The following is a 19,030-nucleotide window of genomic DNA, read 5'->3' as shown; positions in this document are numbered from 1 at the left end:
TCAGGTCCAGTATTTGGACTTGAGTCCTTTAGGCTGAAGAGATCAGTATCCCTGCTCAAGAAATGAGGCTGAGAGGGCTTAACTGACCTTGGGTCTAGGATCACTCAGCTGATACTTCGCTAGGATTCAGCCCCAGTTCTGTCTGCGTTTAGTTATACTTGGTAAAAGTGGGCTCTGAGGCCATATTGCCCGAATTGAGATGCCACTCCGCCACTTTCTGTGTGCTTGACGAGGTCGCTCCATGCCTCAGGGTCCTCCTCTGTAAAACAGGGCTGGCAATTGTCCTTAATAGGGTGGAGGCAAGGATTAAAGATAGCGTGTGGGACGTTGCGTGGCCCGTGATGAGTGCTCAGAGTGTGTCAGCCATGACTGCTGTTCGTTGCCGCTCATGGATCTGTTGGAAGGCTCTTGGCCCACTGCGAGGACACTGACTGGAATGGTGCCTCTCTTCCCATTCCCCAGTGATCGCCGCCAGGCCTTTCACCATCCCCTATCTGACCGCCCTGCTTCCGTCGGAGCTGGAGATGCAACAGATGGAAGAGACCGATTCCTCGGAGCAGGACGAGCAGACGGACACCGAGAACCTCCCTCTTCATATCAGCGCGGTGGGTCCTGCCTTCTCTCTGCTTCATAGTACCCACAAAGCTCATCCATGCTGCCCTCGGCCTGTCACCCTGAGAAGTAGACATGACCTACCCCGGGCCTCTGGTTTTGTGTTAGGGACTTGCGTGATGGGCTCATGATGATCCAAGTGTGACATGAGCTCTTGCATGAGAGACAAGTCCATGTCCTGGGGATCACTCATTCATTCACCAAATATTGAACGGGTGTCTGCCAGAGCCAGGCACAGTTCTGGGTACTGGAGAATTAGTAGGAGACTAAGTAGACAAAATTTCCTGCCCTCACATAGCTAAGAAAAATGATAAATTAGAAGATAGGAAGTAGTATGGGTATGAGGGGATGTGGTACTGGATAGGGTGACTGAGAAGGTGACATTTGAGGGAAGACCTGAAGGGAATAAGGCTTGTACATAGCTGGGAGTAGAGCATTCCTTGCAGAGGACACAGGAGATGCAAAGGCCCTGAGGTGGGAGCTGTTGTGTTGAGGCACCTCAAGGCCATCAAGGTAGCATGAAGAAGGGGGAGCTCCTGGGCAGTTACATCTTAAAGGTTGTATTAAACACTGGGCTTTTTCTCAGTAAGGGGGGAGCCATTGGGAATGCTGAGCAGAGGAGGGTCAGGGGCTGATGTAGGTTTATTAACAAGGTCATTCAGGCTGCTGTGTTGAGATGGACTGCAGAAGATAAGGGTAGAAGCAAGAGAGACCACTTAGGAGGCTCTGCAGTAAACTGAGGGGTGGTAGTAGAAGCAAAGACAGTGAGACGTGGTCAGATAGATTATTTGGTCAGATTTTAGATTACTTTCAGAGGAGAGCCAAGCGATGGAGTGGGTATGAGTTGTGAGAGAAAGAGAGCGCCAAAGAGGAATGCAAGACATTTCGCCTGAACAACAGGAAAGATGGAGTTGCCTTCAGCCAAGATAGGGAAGCCCTGGGTGGGCCAGGTGGCTGGGGGGAGAGGCAGGAATTCTGGTGAAACAGGGTAGCCTGAGATGCTTATTAGACATCTGGTGGTGATGTCAGGTGGAGAGATGGATGTATGAGTTGGGAGTTCGAGGAGCTGTTAGGGGTAGAGATGCGAATCTGAGAGTCATCAACATGTAGATTGTGTTTAAAACCATGAGACTGAGTGAGCTCCTTGGGAATGGGTAAGGATAAAAAGAAGAGGAACTGGACTCCGTAAGTATAGACATGTGCTGTCCGTTACAGTAGCCACGTGTGTCTATTTAAACTGAAATTAGAGGTGCCTGGTGGGCTCAGTGGGTGCAATGTGTGACTCTTGATCTTGGTGTTGTGAGTTTGAGCCCCACATTGGGTGTAGAGATTACTTAAAAACAAAATCTTTAAAAATCTAAAAAATAAACTGAAACTAATGTAATTGAGATGTTAAAATTCAGTTTCTTAGTCACACTGGCCGCTTTTCAAATAGCCACCCATGGCTAGTGGCTACCATACGGGACAGTGCAGATGCGAACGAACACTGTTGTCATTGCAGAAAGTTCCGTTGCACAGCACTTATATAGACAATTGTTTCAAGGAATTTTGCTGTAAAGGGAAGGAGAAAAATGGAGCGGTGGCCAAAGGGGGAACGTTAAGGGGTTAAGAGAGGCGTTTTTATTTTTGTTTGTTTCTTTAAGATAAAAGAAATAACAGGATGTCAGTATGCTGATGGGATGATCTGGTAGAGAGGAAAAGTGGATGCAGGAGAGACAGAAACATTTTGGATTGATGTTCTTTGGTAGGTGAGAGGTAAGGGATCTAGGGGTCAGGGCATGGTGGAGGGGTTGGCCTTGATAGGGGCATTTCACTCCCAGGGGAGGAGATCGAGTGCGTGGGCACAGAGACCAAGGCAGGTGAGACGTGCTCGTCAGAGCTCGTGGATGTTCTCGTCTGGGTATTGAGGTGTTGTAATCAGCACATGCGAGGATAAGACCCCACTCATGTCCCTGTATCTTTGCGAGAAAGTGCCAAGTACAGCCACAGAACTGCTAGAAACTTGAATGCCTTTAAGGACCCTGTGGTCCGCTTACCATATTCATCTATCCTTTAAAGCCGGCCCTGGCTTTGAAGCAAAGGTTGCCTTGGTGGTGGTCATTGGACCAAGCATTCCATGTGTTCTCCGAGGTTCCATGCGGCAGGTGGCAGCCAGCAGCCCCGGTATGCAGGTGGAGCGCAGCCTGTGCTGTCTTCTGTTATTTGCTGACGGGCCTCCTTGCTTGAACACACGTCTCGTTAACATGGGATTATTCCTTTCCGAATTAGGGCTGGAAGCCCATGGCTTTACCTAAAGCAGAAGAACTTGTTATTCTACACTTCTGTTTGGGACTCAGTTAATTTAGTCTGAGATAGGGTGATTGGGTCTTGGACTCAGATGAGGTTCACCTGATGAACAGGAGGCATCTTCTAAGCAAAACCACCATCCCTTTCTAAGTACCAGGTAGCCAACAGGCCTGCAGATGTGTGATGGGTCACGAGGTTGTGGAACGCCAGGAACGCGGGAGCTGCCGTAGGACTCCAGGGTACCGAGAGGCCAAGCCAGATGGCAGAGAATAGCAAGAGCTGACCCTCAGAGTCACGCTGGCCCGGCCTCCAGTCGAGACGGCGCTGCTTTCCAGATAATGTGACCTGGGTCGCGTTCCCTAACATCTGAGTGTGTTTCCTCACAAGTACAAGCAGGAATAGGAAAACCTATCTCAGCAGCGTACATCGGGCGCCTGGCTGGCGGCTCCCTCCCCCAGCCTCCCACCATTTCAGGCTGCACCACCACCTGCTCCTCTATTAAAAGTGAAGAAATAAATACAAAGGCCTCAAGAAAAGGATCCTAGCAACAATTGATATACAGTTGATTGGACTTGTTCATGTTATTCTCTTGAATGGCAAATACAATTCTATGTTTCAGAATTCACAATGTAGAAAGAAACGCACGGCAACCATCCTTTCCCCCATCTTTGTTCCCTGTCATCCACTTCCCCGCCTCTCAAGCAGTCAGTGTCACCAGTCTTGTGTATCCTCCCAGAGACACAGTTTCCTCCTTGTTTTAAACACAAGTAGCAAATCGCAAACAGTTTTCCCTTCCTTTTTTCCTTTATTGGTATATTTTGGTGATCATTCCATACGTGTGTGTTAGGAGCTTCTCCAGCCCTCCTTATGCTTTCATCATGTCCCACTGTGTGGACATAACCATGGAACGTAACCAGCTCCCTGTAGACGGGTATGTTTTCTATCTGTGGTTTACAGACATCGTTACAGTGAATTAAATGACTGGTATTTTAAATTATTCTTTTATCTATCAAGGGCAGCAATGCTTTTAAGGACTGTTGCTAGGTGGTTACTTTGTTTAACCGGTTCCGGTTTTTCCATGTACTTGAACATAAAGGGACTATTCATTTTAAATTAGAGTGTAAGAGAGATTTTTTTTTCCTTGTATATTTGAACTAGCTGCCTTCCACAGACAATACCTGTGTCTCAACTCTTGCTCTTTTATGAACAATGTACCATTCATTTACTCAACCAATATTTATTTAGTACCTGTATGTGCCAGATACATTCTGGGTGCTTGGGATACCTCAGTGAACAGACCAAACGAAATATCTGCCTTTTGGAAGTCTTTGTGTTGGCCAGGGGGGAAACACAATGAACGTAATATATAAATGAATCATTTACAGTATATTAAAGATGCGGATGCTATTGTTGGGGCAAGGGGACCAAGGAGGGGGAAGATCCAGGGTGAAAGATGGAAGTTTCAGTTTTAAATAGGATGATCAGGGTAGACATCACTGAGGAGACATTTGACAAGAGACTTGCAGGAAGTGAGCAAGTGAGCCATGTGGATATCTGGGGAAGAGCGTTCTGGAAAGGGAGCTGCCAGTGCAGAGGCCCTAAGGAACAACACAGAGGTGAGTAGGGTTGTGGCTGAGGGAGGCAGTGGGAGGGAGGCTGAGGTCAGGTCAGGTAGGACCCTGCAGTCAGCTTTCAGAACTGGCTTTTAATTGGGTGAGATGGGAGTCATGGGAGGGTGTGGAACGGAAGAGGGACATACCGGAACTTCCTCAAGGATCTCAGACTGTGGGGTAGGTCAGTTAGGAAGTTGCTGCAGTAGTCTTGATGAGAGCTACTGGGGGTCCAACAGGGCAGCTGCAGTAGAGACAGTGGAAGTAGTCAGATTCTACCCGTATTTTGAAGGTAAGGCCAAGAAATTATCCTAACAGATTTGAATGTGGGAGTATGAGAAAGAAAAGCAAGGATGACTGTGGAGTTCGGGCTTGCACAGCTGGAAGGACGGAGTCACCTCGGGAAGGGCTGGAGCTCCGTTTCTGGCACAGAAGTCTGAGGTGCCTCCTCGAGGCCAGGTAGAGATGTTGAGCGAGCAGGTGGCTGTGCGAGCCTGGGAGTCAGCAGAGAGGTGAGGGCAGAGAGGCGCATGCGGCAGTGGTCGGGGTAGAAAAATGGCGTTGGAAACTGTGAGGCGCTGCAGTCCCCCGGGGGTGTGGGGGGCTCACCAGAGCTTACACACTGTGGCCTTCGCAGGCTCGGGGAGCTCCTGACAGACTCTTCTGCTCCCACCTTTTTCAAGTAAATCTCAGTGAGTTTGGTACTTTACCTTTATCTACTCCTATCCCTTCCTGTCTCAAGGCTGCCTGTCCCTGAAGGAGGCAAGAAAGTGGCATTTCCAGCTCTACTTGGGAGAAGAGAAGCTGTTGTCCCATGACTCGGGACCCACGTCCTGGCCTTGTGAGACAAGTGAGCCGAACGGAGGGAGCCTAGTGCCCTCCAGCAGAGGTCCCAGGGCTGGCTTTTCTGCGCCCCTGACTGTCCCTCCCATCCTTGTTATCTCAGGAAACACTTAAGGCATGGTTGAAGTGAACTTGCAGCCACTTTAAGACAGGGCGTTTCCGGTAGAGAAAGGACAGCAGGGAAGTAGGGGGTGAGTTACTGAACCAAGCTATTAACTTCAGAAAGATTGGGCGCCAAATATCCCAGGCAGGTCTGGTCATGGTCAGACTTTGGGTCTGGCATGAGCTAGGTTGTCCTGGGGGCAGGCACTCCCTTTCAGGAGACCCTCCAGAAGGTCTACAACGGCTCTAGGTCACTTTGTAGTCCCACTGGATCGGGTACGGGAGAGGGAAAGCACAGGGACCCTGGATGGAACTGGGTTTTGGGGGAGAGCAGAATTGGTGGGGCAGGGAGGGGTGGGCAGCGGAACCTAGAAGTAAGCCAGTTTCTTCAGGCTCACTGAGCCTAAGACTGGAGTCCCTGTCCTCAGCCTGCTGTGCCTTGTGAGGGAACCTGCTGTTCATGTCATCCAGTCACAGCGTCCTCTGCCCTGCTGTCTTTTGACAACAATCTCCTGGTTGAGGTCAGGTCCTCTTTTGTCTCAATTACAGAACAGGAATCTCAGTGACAGGAGCCTTGGCCCGTCACCAGGGGGCGCAGCCCAACCGGCTTCTTCTGGTCACTTCTAGTCCCTCAGGCCTGAGCTTCTAGGTCAAGTCCTCGGTGTGATTTTTCTCCCCATTCTCCTGCAGCTTGTGCTCATTTTAAAGAACTTGGAAAATAGAAGAGAGCATAAATAAGGAAAGGAGACTCAATCACCCATATTCCCAGAACCGGTTTATAATGTTTCAACCTACTTTCAATATGTCTACACATATTATGATTAAAAAATGTCTTAATTGAGATCATGTTGAATATATTGTAAACCTATAAACTTTTCTCCCAAATCACTTTCCTCAAAGCAAACAGTGAAAGAGCTGACCCACAGGTCACAGATGGGGATTATCGTTGACGTTCCCGTGTTGGCGCCTGCGTGCTGTCTTTGCCTTGGCAGGAACCCTCAGGGCTCAAGAAATGTTTGGCCTCTGCTGCAATGTGATCGTTGGTACCTGTTGCAGGTACCAGATATTTGAGAATCTGGAGGAAAGTGATTTGATTTGCATTCAGTTTGGTCCAGGAGATGCCCTGTGCACATGATTTGTTCTGGCCCTGCAGATGTCCTGCAAAGCATCTCGGGTCACTTCTCTTTCTTTATCTCCACACAGGCCGGGTTTCCTCCTTGAGCATCCAGATGTTTGCCTCTGACTCCCTGCCCCTGCCAGGCCTCTGTTCTAACTCATGTCCTTGCCTTCTTGAGAGGTTCAGAGTTTTGTTTTCTGTGCTGCCCTGTGTCTAAGCTGTTGGTCTCCTCTTCCTTTGCTAGCCGGCCCCTGCCTGGGCCTCATTTCTCCAGGGCAGAGATAGGTACACTAGAAAGAAAGTGGTCCCTGGGCTTCTAATTTCTTGATGAAAGGGATGCTAATAGTAGTTCTTATTATGGGCATGATCTCTTTCCTTATGCCATTGGTATTTTGCTTTATTTCGGCTTTTGCTCAAAGGATGATTCTGGAGCCGAGAAGGAGAACACCTCTGTCCTGCAGCAGAACCCCTCCTTGTCGGGCAGCCGGAATGGGGAGGAGAACGTCATCGATAACCCCTATCTGCGGCCTGTGAAGAAACCCAAGATTCGCAGGAAGAAGTGAGTTGGAGGCTGGGGTGCAGAGAGGCTTCTCTGGCCAACTGAGGTGGTCTTCTCTGCTCCCTGGCAGAAAAGAGAGGCTCCCCAGTGGGTCTGAACCTAGGGAAAGGAAATCTTTTCCCTTTTCCTCTCCTCACTCATCCCCCATATGTTCCTCTTGTTGCAAAGAGGTTGAGCATCCTGCAGCCTGGGGACCAGCCCTCACAGCCCTAGAGCTGTCCCCCTGAGAAGGAGAGCAGGTGGGGCCCCCACCAGGCAGGCTCCATGGATTCCTCTTCTTTCTAGGTCGCTCTCGTGAGCTGAGAAGGAAGCCTGCCTTGTACAGAGACGCGGACACCACTCTCCTGGGGCAGTTAAAGCCACTGGAGGGAAGAAGAGAGGGTGGCCTCCTCAAGGTCAAGCCAAGGCAGTCGGTGTGACTGGGCATGATTTTAATAGCAAACTCAATATTAAGACCACCTATTTTCACTGGATATTTGGGTGGAGGAAGACATGATGGTAATGATCAGACTTTCTGAATCCACCTGAGTGACTTCAGTTATTGTCACAGAACTTGATTCCTTTGAATCCTGGAAGACCAGGCATGCGCAGATAAGTCACACACACAGGAGTTAGAGTGATGCATAAGGGTAGCCCTCTCTCCTGGGAGATTGATCACTGGCTGTCCCTCTGTGGGATGTGTGCTTGGGGACTACCCACTAAGTCCTGCTCCATCCTGGGAAAAGAGGTTTTCTCTGACAAGAGCCCTAATCAGTGGATATATTATTCTGTGACTTGTAGAGGAATCACCGATTGTAAACAACAGGAAAAGGATTTGATGGCGGTGTTGGGGGGGGGTAGAATTTGAGGGATGGACCTGGCCGGTCTGCTGGAAGGCTAGCGTGGACCGAAGGCTGTGGTCCCACCTTATGGCAGAAGTGGGCTGAGAGGAGCCTGCAGGCCAAGCCAGGGTATTCTTCCAGAAGCAGGTCTGAATCTGATCAACCTCTTTTCTTTCTGGGGAGAGAGGACTTCGTCCTTGATGTACCCTACAAACCAAAACAAAAAAAACAAGTGTTGAGGAAGATACTGGGCAAGCTGATACCCTTTGGCTGGTCTCCAAAGGAAGAGATTTAAAAACCCAAGTCCAAAGAAGAAAAATGCCAGCAACACCTGGAAGTTAACACAGGATAAACAAGTTGTTCCTTGGGTTAGTGTCCTAAGGTCCGTATCGAACTTTCCCGATGCTCTACTTCCAGAGTCATCTCTTCATCTTCCATGCTCTGGGTGAATTTGAAAACTTGAAGAACTTGAAGGCAGGTTGCACATTCCTCCGGCCTCACTCTTGCCCTAGGGCCCTCCATCCCATTGCCTGGAGGCAAAGGAGCTGCTTGTCAGTCACTGAAGATGGCATGCCAGGGAGATATTTGGGTTCCCCCACTCCGGACCAAATAAGCATTCAGGTTTGCAGTGGCCTGAAACTCTTCGACTGGACAGCAGTCAGAGCGGGCCCTTGCTGAGTTTGTGATTCGGCTTGTGGCGATTCTTGGCCAGTTGAGTTTACAGGCCCGGGTTTGAGCTCTGGCAGGTGCAGGGCTGAGACCCTGCCGGCTTGCTGTTTGCTCTCGGGGCAGCCACCCCTGTCAGCATTTCTGCACTTCCTCTTTCGCCATTACTGTCCAAAACCAGCACCTGCCCCATGCCACACATCTGAGGGAAGAGGAGGCGGGTTTGGGAAAGAGTTGCTACTTCTGCTGTTGAGATTGGAGGCCCTAATTCTGGATGCGAGGCCCTGGGAGATGATTAGACAGCTTGAAACACTGACCCGACTATTGATGTGTAAAAACTGTGTATAATTCTCAATGTATATTTATAAATTTCTATTTTTTATAACTTTGGGAGACTTCTTGGAGGGAAAACGTAGTAAACAGAGCCAGATTAAGGACGTGATTTATGAGCTCTTAATGAAAGGTCATAATAAAAGCTTTGCAAATGAAACAGAATGATATACTTTGAACTTAATTTGTATTCAGAAGTACAGCAAGGAGTAAGACTGTAGACAGATAAGGTTTAGTCCTTCTGTTGGACTAATTACCCCTGGGAACTATATAAAACTTTCTACTTTGGAAATTTTCAAACACAGAATGAGGAAAGTATATATGCTTTCCCTGTATATCCTTCACCCAGCTTCAGCACTAAGCAGTATCTTTTCAATTCTGTTTCATTGATGTCTCCCACCTTTTTTTTCCTTTATTTTTTCTTCCTGGAGGTGTTTTTTTTTTTTAAGATTTTATTTATTTGAGCGAGAGAGCAAGAGCAGGGGGAGGGGCAGAGGGGGAGGCAAAGGGACCAGCAGACTCCCCGCTGAGTGAGGAGCGGATGCGGGGGCTCAATCTCACTGAGATCATGACCCTGAGATCACAACCTGATCTGAAACGGAGAGTCGGAGGACACTTAACCAACTAAGCCACCCACGTGCCCCTCTTCCTAGGGTTTTAAAGTAAACGCAAGACCTGTGTCATTTAATCTGTAAATAGGTCATCATACATCTCTCTCTGATAGACCTTTTTTTTCTAATTTTGAAATTATAGATTCACAGGATGTTAGAAAGAAAAAAATGTCCCATGTACCCCTGGCCCAGTTTCCCCCATCGGTAGCATCTTGTGTAACAGGTGCAGTATCAGACCCAGGAGACTGGCCTCAGAACAACCCACAGAGCCTGTTCGGATTTCACCTTGTCCTCTGTGTGTGAGCAGTTCTGTGCGGTTTGGTTACACGTGGATTCATGTAACGACCGCCACAATCAAGATACAGAACATTTCCATCACCACCACCACCTCCCTCATGCAGTCTCTCCATAACCACATCCACCTCTCCCCATCCCTAACCCCTGGCGGCCGCTCTTCTGTTCTTCTGTTCACCATCTTTATAATTGTATTCAAAGATTGTTGGGGTGCCTGGCTGGCTCAGTCAGTTAAGTGGCTGCCTTTGGCTCAGGTCATGATCTCAGAGTCCTGGGATCAAGCCTCTGTCAGGCTCCCGGCTCAGCGGGGGAGTCTGCTTCTCCCTCTGCCTCTACCCCCCCCCCCCCCCCCCGCTCGTGTTTTCCCTCTCTCTCTCTCTCTCTCTCTCAAATAAAATCTTTAAAAAATAAATAAAGATTATTAATATAAATGGGGGTGCCTGGCTGGCTCAGTTGGTAGAGCATGCAACTCTTGATTAAGGGGTTTTGAGTTCAAGCCCCACGTTAGGCATAGAATTTACTTTAAAAAAAAGATTGTTAATATAAATGGAATCATAAAGTTATAACCTTCAAGGTTGGCTTTTTTCACTCAGCATGAGTAAGAGCCCTCTGGGTTGTGTGTATCAGTAGTTCCTTTGGGTTTTTTTTGCTGAGTCATACTTCATGGTATGGATGTACCACAGTGTGTGTAACCATTCACATTTTGAGGAACATCGAGGTTGTTTCCAGTTTCAGCCTATTATGAATAAAGTGGCTATACCCATTTGTGTATAGGTTTTTATGTAAACATAAGTTTCACTTCTCTACAATTAATATCCAAGAATGTGATTACTGGGTCCTGTGGTAACTGCATGTTTAATGTTAAAAGGAACTGAAACTCTCCCAGAGTAGCTGTACCAGTCTTTTTTTTTTTTTTTCAGATTTTATTTATTTGACAGAGAGACAGCGAGAGAGGGAACACAAGCAGGGGGAGTGGGAGAGGGAGAAGCAGGCTTCCCGCGGAGCAGGGAGCCCGATGCGGGGCTCGATCCCAGGACCCTGGGATCATGACCTGAGCCGAAGGCAGACGCTTAAGGACTGAGCCACCCAGGCGCCCCGTAGCTGTACCATTCTGCATTCCTATTAGCAGTATATGAGTGATCCAGTTTCTTCACATCTTCACCAATATTTGGTGTTACTATTTTATGTTGCTTTAGCCATTCTGACAGGGGTGTAATAATATCTCATTGTGACCTTAATTTGTATTTTTCTAATGGCTAGATGTGTTTATTTGCTATCTGGTGGAATCCAGTGGAGTCTTTTGCCCATTTTCTCATTGGGTTGCTTCTTTGTTTTGAAATTTCTTTATTCTAGATACAAGAGCTCTTGTCAGGTGTGCAGTTTGCAGACACTTTCCCACTCCACAGCTTGTCCTTGTGTCCTCCCCACAGGATCTTCTGCAGACCAAAAAGCTTTTAATTTTGAAGACCAGCTTATCAGGGTTTTCTTTTATGGGTATTTTTAGTGTTGGGTCTAAAACTGTTCACCAAGCCCTAGCTCCTGAAAATCTTTTTCTGTTTTTTTTTTGGTAACATTTTTATAAATTTATGTTTTACATTTTAGTCCTTGATCTATTTTGAGTATATTTTTATAGAAGATGTGAGATTTAGTTCGTTATTTTGTCTGTAAATGTCCAATTGATCCAGCACCTTTTATTGAAAAGCTCCTCTTCCTTCATTGAATTACATTTGTACCTTTGTCAAGACTTAGTTTTTTGTGTGTTGGGGGGCAGATTTGTGTGGGTTGATAGACTTTTTTTTTTTTTAACATAATCACCATGTCAATATACTTAACAAATGAACAGAGATTTCATGATAGCTTTAGTATCCAGTTCATATTCAGTTTTTTTCCAGTTGTCTCAAAAATGTTTGTTTTTAATAGTTGCCTTGCTTGAATCAAGATCAGAATAAGATCCACACACTGCACTTGGTTTTCACATCTCCTAAGTGTACAGCAGTCCCTCTGCTATTTACTGATGAGCATGCCCCTTCCTTGACCCCCCTCCTGGGCCTGCAGCCCCCAGTCTGGCTTCTGGCGAGGACACTCAGCAAGCCCCCTTCCTTTGTTTCTAACCAAGGGGCAGTTAAATGGTGACCAGTGAAAACTGAGAAACCAGTAAGAAAATGGCCTGGCCTTCTGGGGAAACAAGCGTAAAAGGAACTGATGTCCTTGAGCTTTGTTTTTCTAGAATCCTGAAGTTGCTCTAAGAGGCCATGTGGTTCAGTAGAACAAAGCTTGCTGACATGTGTATTTATGGCCCCACAATTGACCAGCTGCGAAATCTTGAGCAAATCACTAAACTACCAAACCAGTTTCCATAAAACGGGATAATTATGATACCTTGTGAGGAGGATTTAATGAGAAATGTCTGTAACCGTGGCTTATAAGTGACAGTATTATTCCATTGCCAGACTATTTCCTGTTGCTTTAAAAATTACATATAAAAACTAATACTGAGAACTTAACTCTTGCCCATCACTGTTTTACAGGTATTGACTCATTTACTCCTCACAAGGATCTCATAGTAGATTTTCTTACTGCTTCCATTTCCAACTGAGGATGGGGAGGCGCAGGGAGGCTGGTAGCTTCCCACGGTCCCTGCCGCGGCCGAGTCCCAGAGCTATAGTCTACACCCAGCATCCTGCTGCCGAGCTCATGCTTTTTACCTTTGGCTATTGCTTCACGGCCGTACATGCTTGTATCTCAAATGCACTGAGTGCTTCTGCGTGCAAAGTGATTCCCACTATACACCCATGCTGCCGTGGCCTGCAGGTGGGAGGAGAAGGAGCTAGAAATGGAACCAGTGACACAGAGAGGGGGATGGGGAGGCAAGATGGGGAGGCAGGCTGAGGCTGCCAGTCACAGCTCTGTCCATTCCTCGATGAAGTAGATGAAGGGACAAAAATATTTGTGAAGGATTTTGATCAGTTTATGAATAATGGATCTGTAGCAGATTATAAAGGAGGCTACGGGTTTTCTGGTACGGGGAGAGTGAGGATCTTGTCAGGGGAAATGCCTGTGGCCCCTTTCCCTGCCCTGTGGGAGCCCTGGCAGAGACAGGCTGGAACAACTTTTAGTCTGAGCTAAGGTGGTATCTCTACTGGATTAAATGGTGTGTTCCAATATGAGTTGGGCTGTAGAGCCCCCAAAAGTCCCCAAAATCTAGTGGTTTAAGACAGAAATGTACACCTTCTATGAAAGTCTGAGTAGGCGGTCCAGGCGGGCTTGGTGGCCCGATGGTGTCAAGTGTCCTTCTATTTCATGGCTCCTCCATCACCTCAGGTGCTGCTCACATCCATGTGACGGAAGGCGGCTGCCACCCTATCCGCTGGCTCCGCGGTCCAGCCTGGGGGAAGGAGGAGAGAGGAGGCGTCTGTGCGGGAGAGCTCAAGCCCCAGAAGCTGCCCCCTCATAGTCAATGGCCCCACCAAACCGCAAGGGAAGTGAGGAAATGTGGGTTTTAGCTGAGTGTCTAGGTAAAATTTGGGAGCCCTGTCACCATGGAAAGAACAAAAGAACGGATCTGGAGGACAGCCGGCAATCTGCCACAAATGAGGTTGAGGGCGTGTGCCCAGGAATGCCTTGGTGGGACAGGCAGCAAACCCCTCCTGAACACAGAAGCCACCAGACTTGGCACCCTTGGCTCCGCCAGCTGGGCCCAGAGGCCAACAGTTGGGTGCTCCTCTAGGCTGGGGCCCTCAGTGTAAGTCCAACCCAGCTTTTGCCTCTGATGTGTGACCTTGCTAGCTGCCCCTTCCTTCAGAGTTGTTCCTTTGGCTTCCATGACATGGCTCTCCTTTCCTTGTTATCCTACTTCTTGGCTTCCCTTTTCTTTGCTGGCTCTTCCCCTGACCCACCCAGCTGTGGATGGTCCCAAACACTCTCCTGCTTATACAAGGAGATGGCTCATCTGCTCCTCCACCCCCATCTGGTACCTCCCCGGGAGTCCTCAGCATCCATTTCTGTCTGTCGCTCGCTCGCCACTGAGCTGTCTGGCTATACTCTGAATGCAACACAGTCTGATTGGCTTTGATTCCATGTCCGATGCCCAGCTTTCCCACTTCAGAAGGAAGTCAGAGACAGGCCGGTAGCTGCTGGCCCTTGAGTACTTGCTTTGGGCCTTGGTGGCAGGATTTACAGCATTGCCTCACCCTCCCAGCCCTTCCCCCCCACCCCCGGGGGGCTAAACACTCTGGAATCTTCCTTCTTCCGGTCGGTCACCAAATTCGGCCACATCGTCCCCCCGTGCCAGTCTGATGCTGCACCTCCCTGCTGTCCCCCAGCCTGTGTCCCCTGCAGGCCCACCTTCCTACCCGTCCCTTCCCTCCCTGCAGGACGACTCGCAGTTCTTCCCTATGGCTCCTTACCCCAAGTCTAACCTGCCCAACTGGCTTCCCAGGGCCTCTGCCAGTTCATTGTTTCTTTTGGATAACTCCTGTCTCTTTCATTTATTCAGCAACTGTGGATCTAGCACCTTCTCTGTAGGCCAGGCACTAGGCCAGGCTCTAAGGGTCCCTTGGTGAACAAGACAGACATGGCCCCTGCCCCCAGGGAATTCAATTCGGTGGGGGGGGGGCGGGGACGGGGAGAAAACAAAACCAGAAGCATTAGAGATTGTGGAGAAATGTGAAGAAGGACATCAACGGGGGTCTTTATGCCTTGAGGGGAGAAGGCCATTCTCATCACTGTTGCATCCGTGCCTCCTTTTGTAATCTTCCTGGCCACCACCTCCTAAAATCTGGCCTGTCCTTCCAGCCTGCATGTCCTCTCCAGATTATATTGATCCTTTCTTTCCTCATTCACTCATTCAACAAACATTAACTGAGCCAGGCAGTTGGGATAAAGCACAGAGTGTAGTAAAGTCATTACCTTCTCTCTCTCTTTTTTTATTTTAAAGATTTTATTATTTGACAGAGAGAGACAGCGAGAGAGGGAGCACAAGCAGGGGGAGTGGGAGAGGGAGAAGCAGGCTTCCCGTTGAGCAGGGAGCCTGATGTGGGGCTCGATCCCAGGACCCTGGGATCATGACCCGAGCCGAAGGCAGACGCTTAATGACTGAGCCACCCAGGCGCCCCAATCATTACCTTCTCTGACCTTATGGTCCAGTTGTTGCACAGACAGCTCACAAACAACAGACATGTAACGTTGGGTGGTGAAGTGGGGTCCCGAAAGGAAAACGGTAGTGTGCTTTGTGTAATTTAAAGATTTATTTATTTATTTTAGAGAGAGGGAGCGCGTGCACGTGCACACCTACACACATCCGTTGGGGGTAGGGGCAGAGGTAGAGGGAAAGAATCTCAAGCAGACTCCATGTTGAGCCCAACGTGGGGCTCGATCTCACCACCCATGAGATCATGACCTGAGCCAAGATCAAGAGTTGGAGGCTTAACCGACTGAGCCACCCAGGCACCCGTACTTTAGATAATTTAAGGAAAATTTAATAAAGGGATTACCTCCCATGGTGGTGTAGGGGATAGGGGAGCACAAGGTGGTATACGACCTGGGTGAGTAACAGGGAGGGGGCAGTTACCAGAACCTGGAGAGAGGCCTCTGTGGGCGCCTTCTGCCAAGAGCTGAGGCCTTAGGTCACTGAGGTGCCCAGTCACACACAGCAACCTTGCAGGGAAGGAGCCAGCTGGGAAATTAATACCCTGACCTCAGGCTCCTCCCTCCAAACGTCCAGTGTTCTGCCTGTCCTCTGCTGAATGGAAGCTGGAAACCAGAGGACCAGCCTTTGAGGGCACAGCGCAGGGGGAAGGTGGGAGGGAGTGGATCTGGAGGAGCCGATGAGAGGAGCTAGGTGCCAAAGGGGTTGCTATTTTATTTTATTTTATTTTTTAAGATTTTATTTATTTATTTGAGAGAGGGCAGGGTGGAGAAGGGACAGGGGAGGGGCAGAGAGAGAGGGAGAAGCAGACTCCCCCGCTGAGCAGGGAACCTGACAGAGGCTTGATCCCCGGACTCCAAGATAATGACCTGGGCTGAAGTCAGATGCTTAACTCACTGAGCCACCCAGGCGCCCCAACGGGGTTACTACATTAGAAAGGGTAGGGAAGGAAAGCTGTCTTTGAGCAGGGCTCTGAATGCATCGATGAGGCCAGCCGAGTGGAAAAGCATTCCAGGGAGAGGGAGAAGCAAGCGCTGTGTGCCTGGAGAAGGTGGGAGAGGGGGGTCAGGGAGGAGCAGGGGGCCACACCATGCAAAGCCTCCTGGGCCTGAGTAAGGGCTTTGGGGGTTATTCACAGATGGGTAGCAAGGGCGTGTCAGGATCATTCTGGCCGCTGGGTGGTGTTCTGGCTGTAGGGGCATGATGAGACTACTTGTCTTCAGTTAGTTCCACAAAGTTTGGCATTTAGCAAACGTGATTCAACTGGGGGACAGCCAGCAACCCCCAAACTGGAGGCCCCAAGAGAGCCAACCAGGCCTTTGGGCCTCTCCCTGCAGTCTGAGTCCTGTACCAAGGGAGAGGGAAGAAACAAACACATAGTAACTCCTTTCCCCCAGGCGCTCACTTGTAGTCAGGGAGACAATAAACACAAGAACCTGTTTAACACCACACATCTAGACCGAGGAACAAGTGTCGGGAAAGGGTTGGACTCAAGGGCTGAAGACTGGCCTGAATGGGGTGGGGTTAGCAAGCGAAGCTTCTGGAAGAGGTAAGGGACAGGGGAGATCTGAGACGGCCTGAGGGAAGGTGGGAGGGCAGGTGACCCAGCTTGAGAGGACTCAGGTGCTCAGGTACCCTCCACCCTCAAGGCCCTGCTTCCCCTGCACAGCCCCTGAGTCTCCTTTGCCCCTCCTGTGACATCTGCAGAGGCTAGTTTGGTGTCAGGTGGAACCAGCCTTCTACCTCGTGAATCTGGCAGAGGTCCCTTCTGTGGCATTGCCCCAGGAAAGGGGCCATTTTTTTTTTTTTTTAAGATTTTATTTATTTATCTGAGAGAGAGAGATCACAAGCAGAGGGGAGGGGCAGAGGGAGAGAGAGAAGCAGACTCCCCACTGAGCAGGGAGCCTGACATGGGGCTCGATCCCAGGACCCTGAGATCATGACCTGAGCCGAAGGCAGAGGCTTAACCGACTGAGCCACCCAGGCACCCCGAAAGTGGTCATTTGAATTGATGGGGTCTGGGGTTAGAAGGGGCCCTGCTCCAGCTCATTTACCCAGGTGAGTTCCTGATAATCTGCGAGGCTTTTAAATAGAAGGGTCAGGAGGCTCAGAGGTCTTTAGGAGTAGTGCCCTGGGTGTAAGAGGAATGGCCTGAGCCTTCCTTGCCAGTTATTTGTCATCATGAAAGAGCCCTGGGGCCCCAAATTCTAATTTGATTTCCTTAGGACTTTGTTAAGCATTCATTTATGAATTTTCTTCAACCACTGATGATGGGTCTATCATTCTTCTGTTTTACTCAGGCTCATACTGAAACAAGTTTTTAATTCTCTGCACGTCAGTCAGCCCACAGTGCCCAGGTGCAAGTGGGGGGCAGCCGGCCCGAGGGTAGAGATTTCCCATGGACATTCTCGCTTCTGGAAACACATTTGAGGTATTTCTCCTCCTCTTGGAGCGAGCGGCTTACCCCCATCTCCATTTTATTACCTGTTTTTCCTTCTTTACTAAAAAGTTTTTTATTTAATTTTGAATAGATAATATATGTACACAGTAGAAAATTTCAAAGACAGAAAAAGATAAAAGTGATGACTAAGCATCTCCTTCTTGCCCTGTTTCCCAGACTCCCAGGTCTCTTCCCTGGAGGCTACCAGTATGTTAGTATCAATATTTTATCTTATGTATTCTTCCAGAAATAGGCTGTGTTTTGAATGCAAATGCTTGTATATACCCTCTCCTCTTTTTACACAATGGTAGATACTATATAAACCATCCCTGCTTTCTCCCCCACTTCTCAGTGTACCGTTTGGGAGTGGTCGCACGTCAGTAATAAAAAGTTGCTTCGTTCTGTTCCTTGGCTGCAGAGTGTGGCTTTACCATTATTCACCAGTGCCCAGGGGATGGACGCGCTGGTAGTTTCCAGGCGTCTACTATTGCGCACGGATGCCTGCCCGCTACACGTGGACAGGTGTCCTTGGATGGCTCACGAGTCAGGGCAACTTACACTCTCACCTCAGTGCCTGCCTCTTACACTTCCACCTCCTGTGTCTCAAAACCTGTCGGAGCCCGCCAGCCCGAGAGGTAGTAAATGGGCCCTTGCCGTGGTTCTGTTGGAGTGGAGTTGAGAGTCTTTTCCCATTCATTTTATTGTAGCAAGGAAGTGCGTGTGTGGGGGGGGGGGTGTCGGCCAGAATCGGGGACTTCAGCACCACGTGCTGTGATGATGCCCCTCAGAGGGGCCCCCCAGGTGCCATCACAGCCTCCTTCTGGGCCAAGACTTGAGAAAGAGCGTCCCAGGGATGGTGACTCATGAGCTGGCCCTTAAAGCTGAGCAAATCAAGCAAAGGAAGGAAGGGACATTCCAGGCAGAGAGGACAGAGAACACAGCAGATGAGGGGGACACAAGGCTGAGTGTGGAAACAAAGGTTAAAGGCGGGCCCTAAGGGCCTTGTTGGCCTCGCCGGGGAGTTCTGTTTTGATCCTATAAGGGTCAGGGTGCCCATGAGAGACCAAGATGCATTTTGGCACAGATCCACGGACAGAGTACCTGCTCCACGCCAGGTGCTGCGCTAAAGCACGTCACATAGATGCTGCGTGCTGCCATCAGCCTGGGAAGGGGTGCGGTCATCATCCCCACTTACGCGCGTCTCATCTCACTTCGTAATAGCGCTCTCATTCTCGCCGCTTCTCGCTGTGTAACAGAAGAGGACACAGAGGCTTAGAGGTTAGAGAACATGGGTGAGGTCCCCAGACTACTGAATGGCCAAATGGGCTTCAAGCCCTGCTTCCTCCTAACCATCGCCTGCCACCTCTGGGAGCCACCAGTTGGGCCATTTCTTGGGGGGGGGGTGCCTGAAGGGGACAAAAGCCCCCACTGGGAGCAGACGCAGCTGAAGGACACCAGGCCCCCTCCCAACATGCCTCCTGTGATACCAGCATCTGAGGTGTCCTCCAGCAAGTTCTGTGCACAGCAATCAAACAGAGACAGCATTCCCATCCCCCCCCCTTTTTTTAACCAAGGTGTTAGCATACTGCATCC

At 49.3% G+C, this 19,030-nt stretch overlaps 1 protein-coding gene across 3 annotated transcripts in view; it reads left to right on the top strand.

Moving 5' to 3' along the window:
* The window catches only part of TAF8 (TATA-box binding protein associated factor 8), a 28,615-nt gene extending 10,528 nt beyond the window's left edge, over positions 1 to 18,087 (top strand). Inside the window, exons 7-9 of one of the 3 annotated variants that reach the window (XM_032409828.1) lie at positions 463 to 605; positions 6,990 to 7,129; positions 7,415 to 9,371. In XM_032409828.1, the coding sequence (XP_032265719.1) occupies positions 463 to 605; positions 6,990 to 7,129; positions 7,415 to 7,427 (296 nt within the window). In that variant the 3' untranslated portion in view covers positions 7,428 to 9,371. Of the gene's footprint in view, positions 1 to 462; positions 606 to 6,989; positions 7,134 to 7,414; positions 9,372 to 17,297 lie in introns of those variants that run through there. The other 2 variants (XM_032409830.1, XM_032409829.1) reach the window with 2 other exon arrangements.
* Positions 18,088 to 19,030: the final 943 nt, after the last annotated feature.

The sequence above is a fragment of the Phoca vitulina genome, unplaced genomic scaffold (assembly GCF_004348235.1).
Source record: "Phoca vitulina isolate PV1807 unplaced genomic scaffold, GSC_HSeal_1.0 scaffold11, whole genome shotgun sequence".
Lineage (NCBI taxonomy): Eukaryota > Metazoa > Chordata > Mammalia > Carnivora > Phocidae > Phoca > Phoca vitulina.
This window is presented reverse-complemented; position numbering and strand designations above follow the sequence as displayed.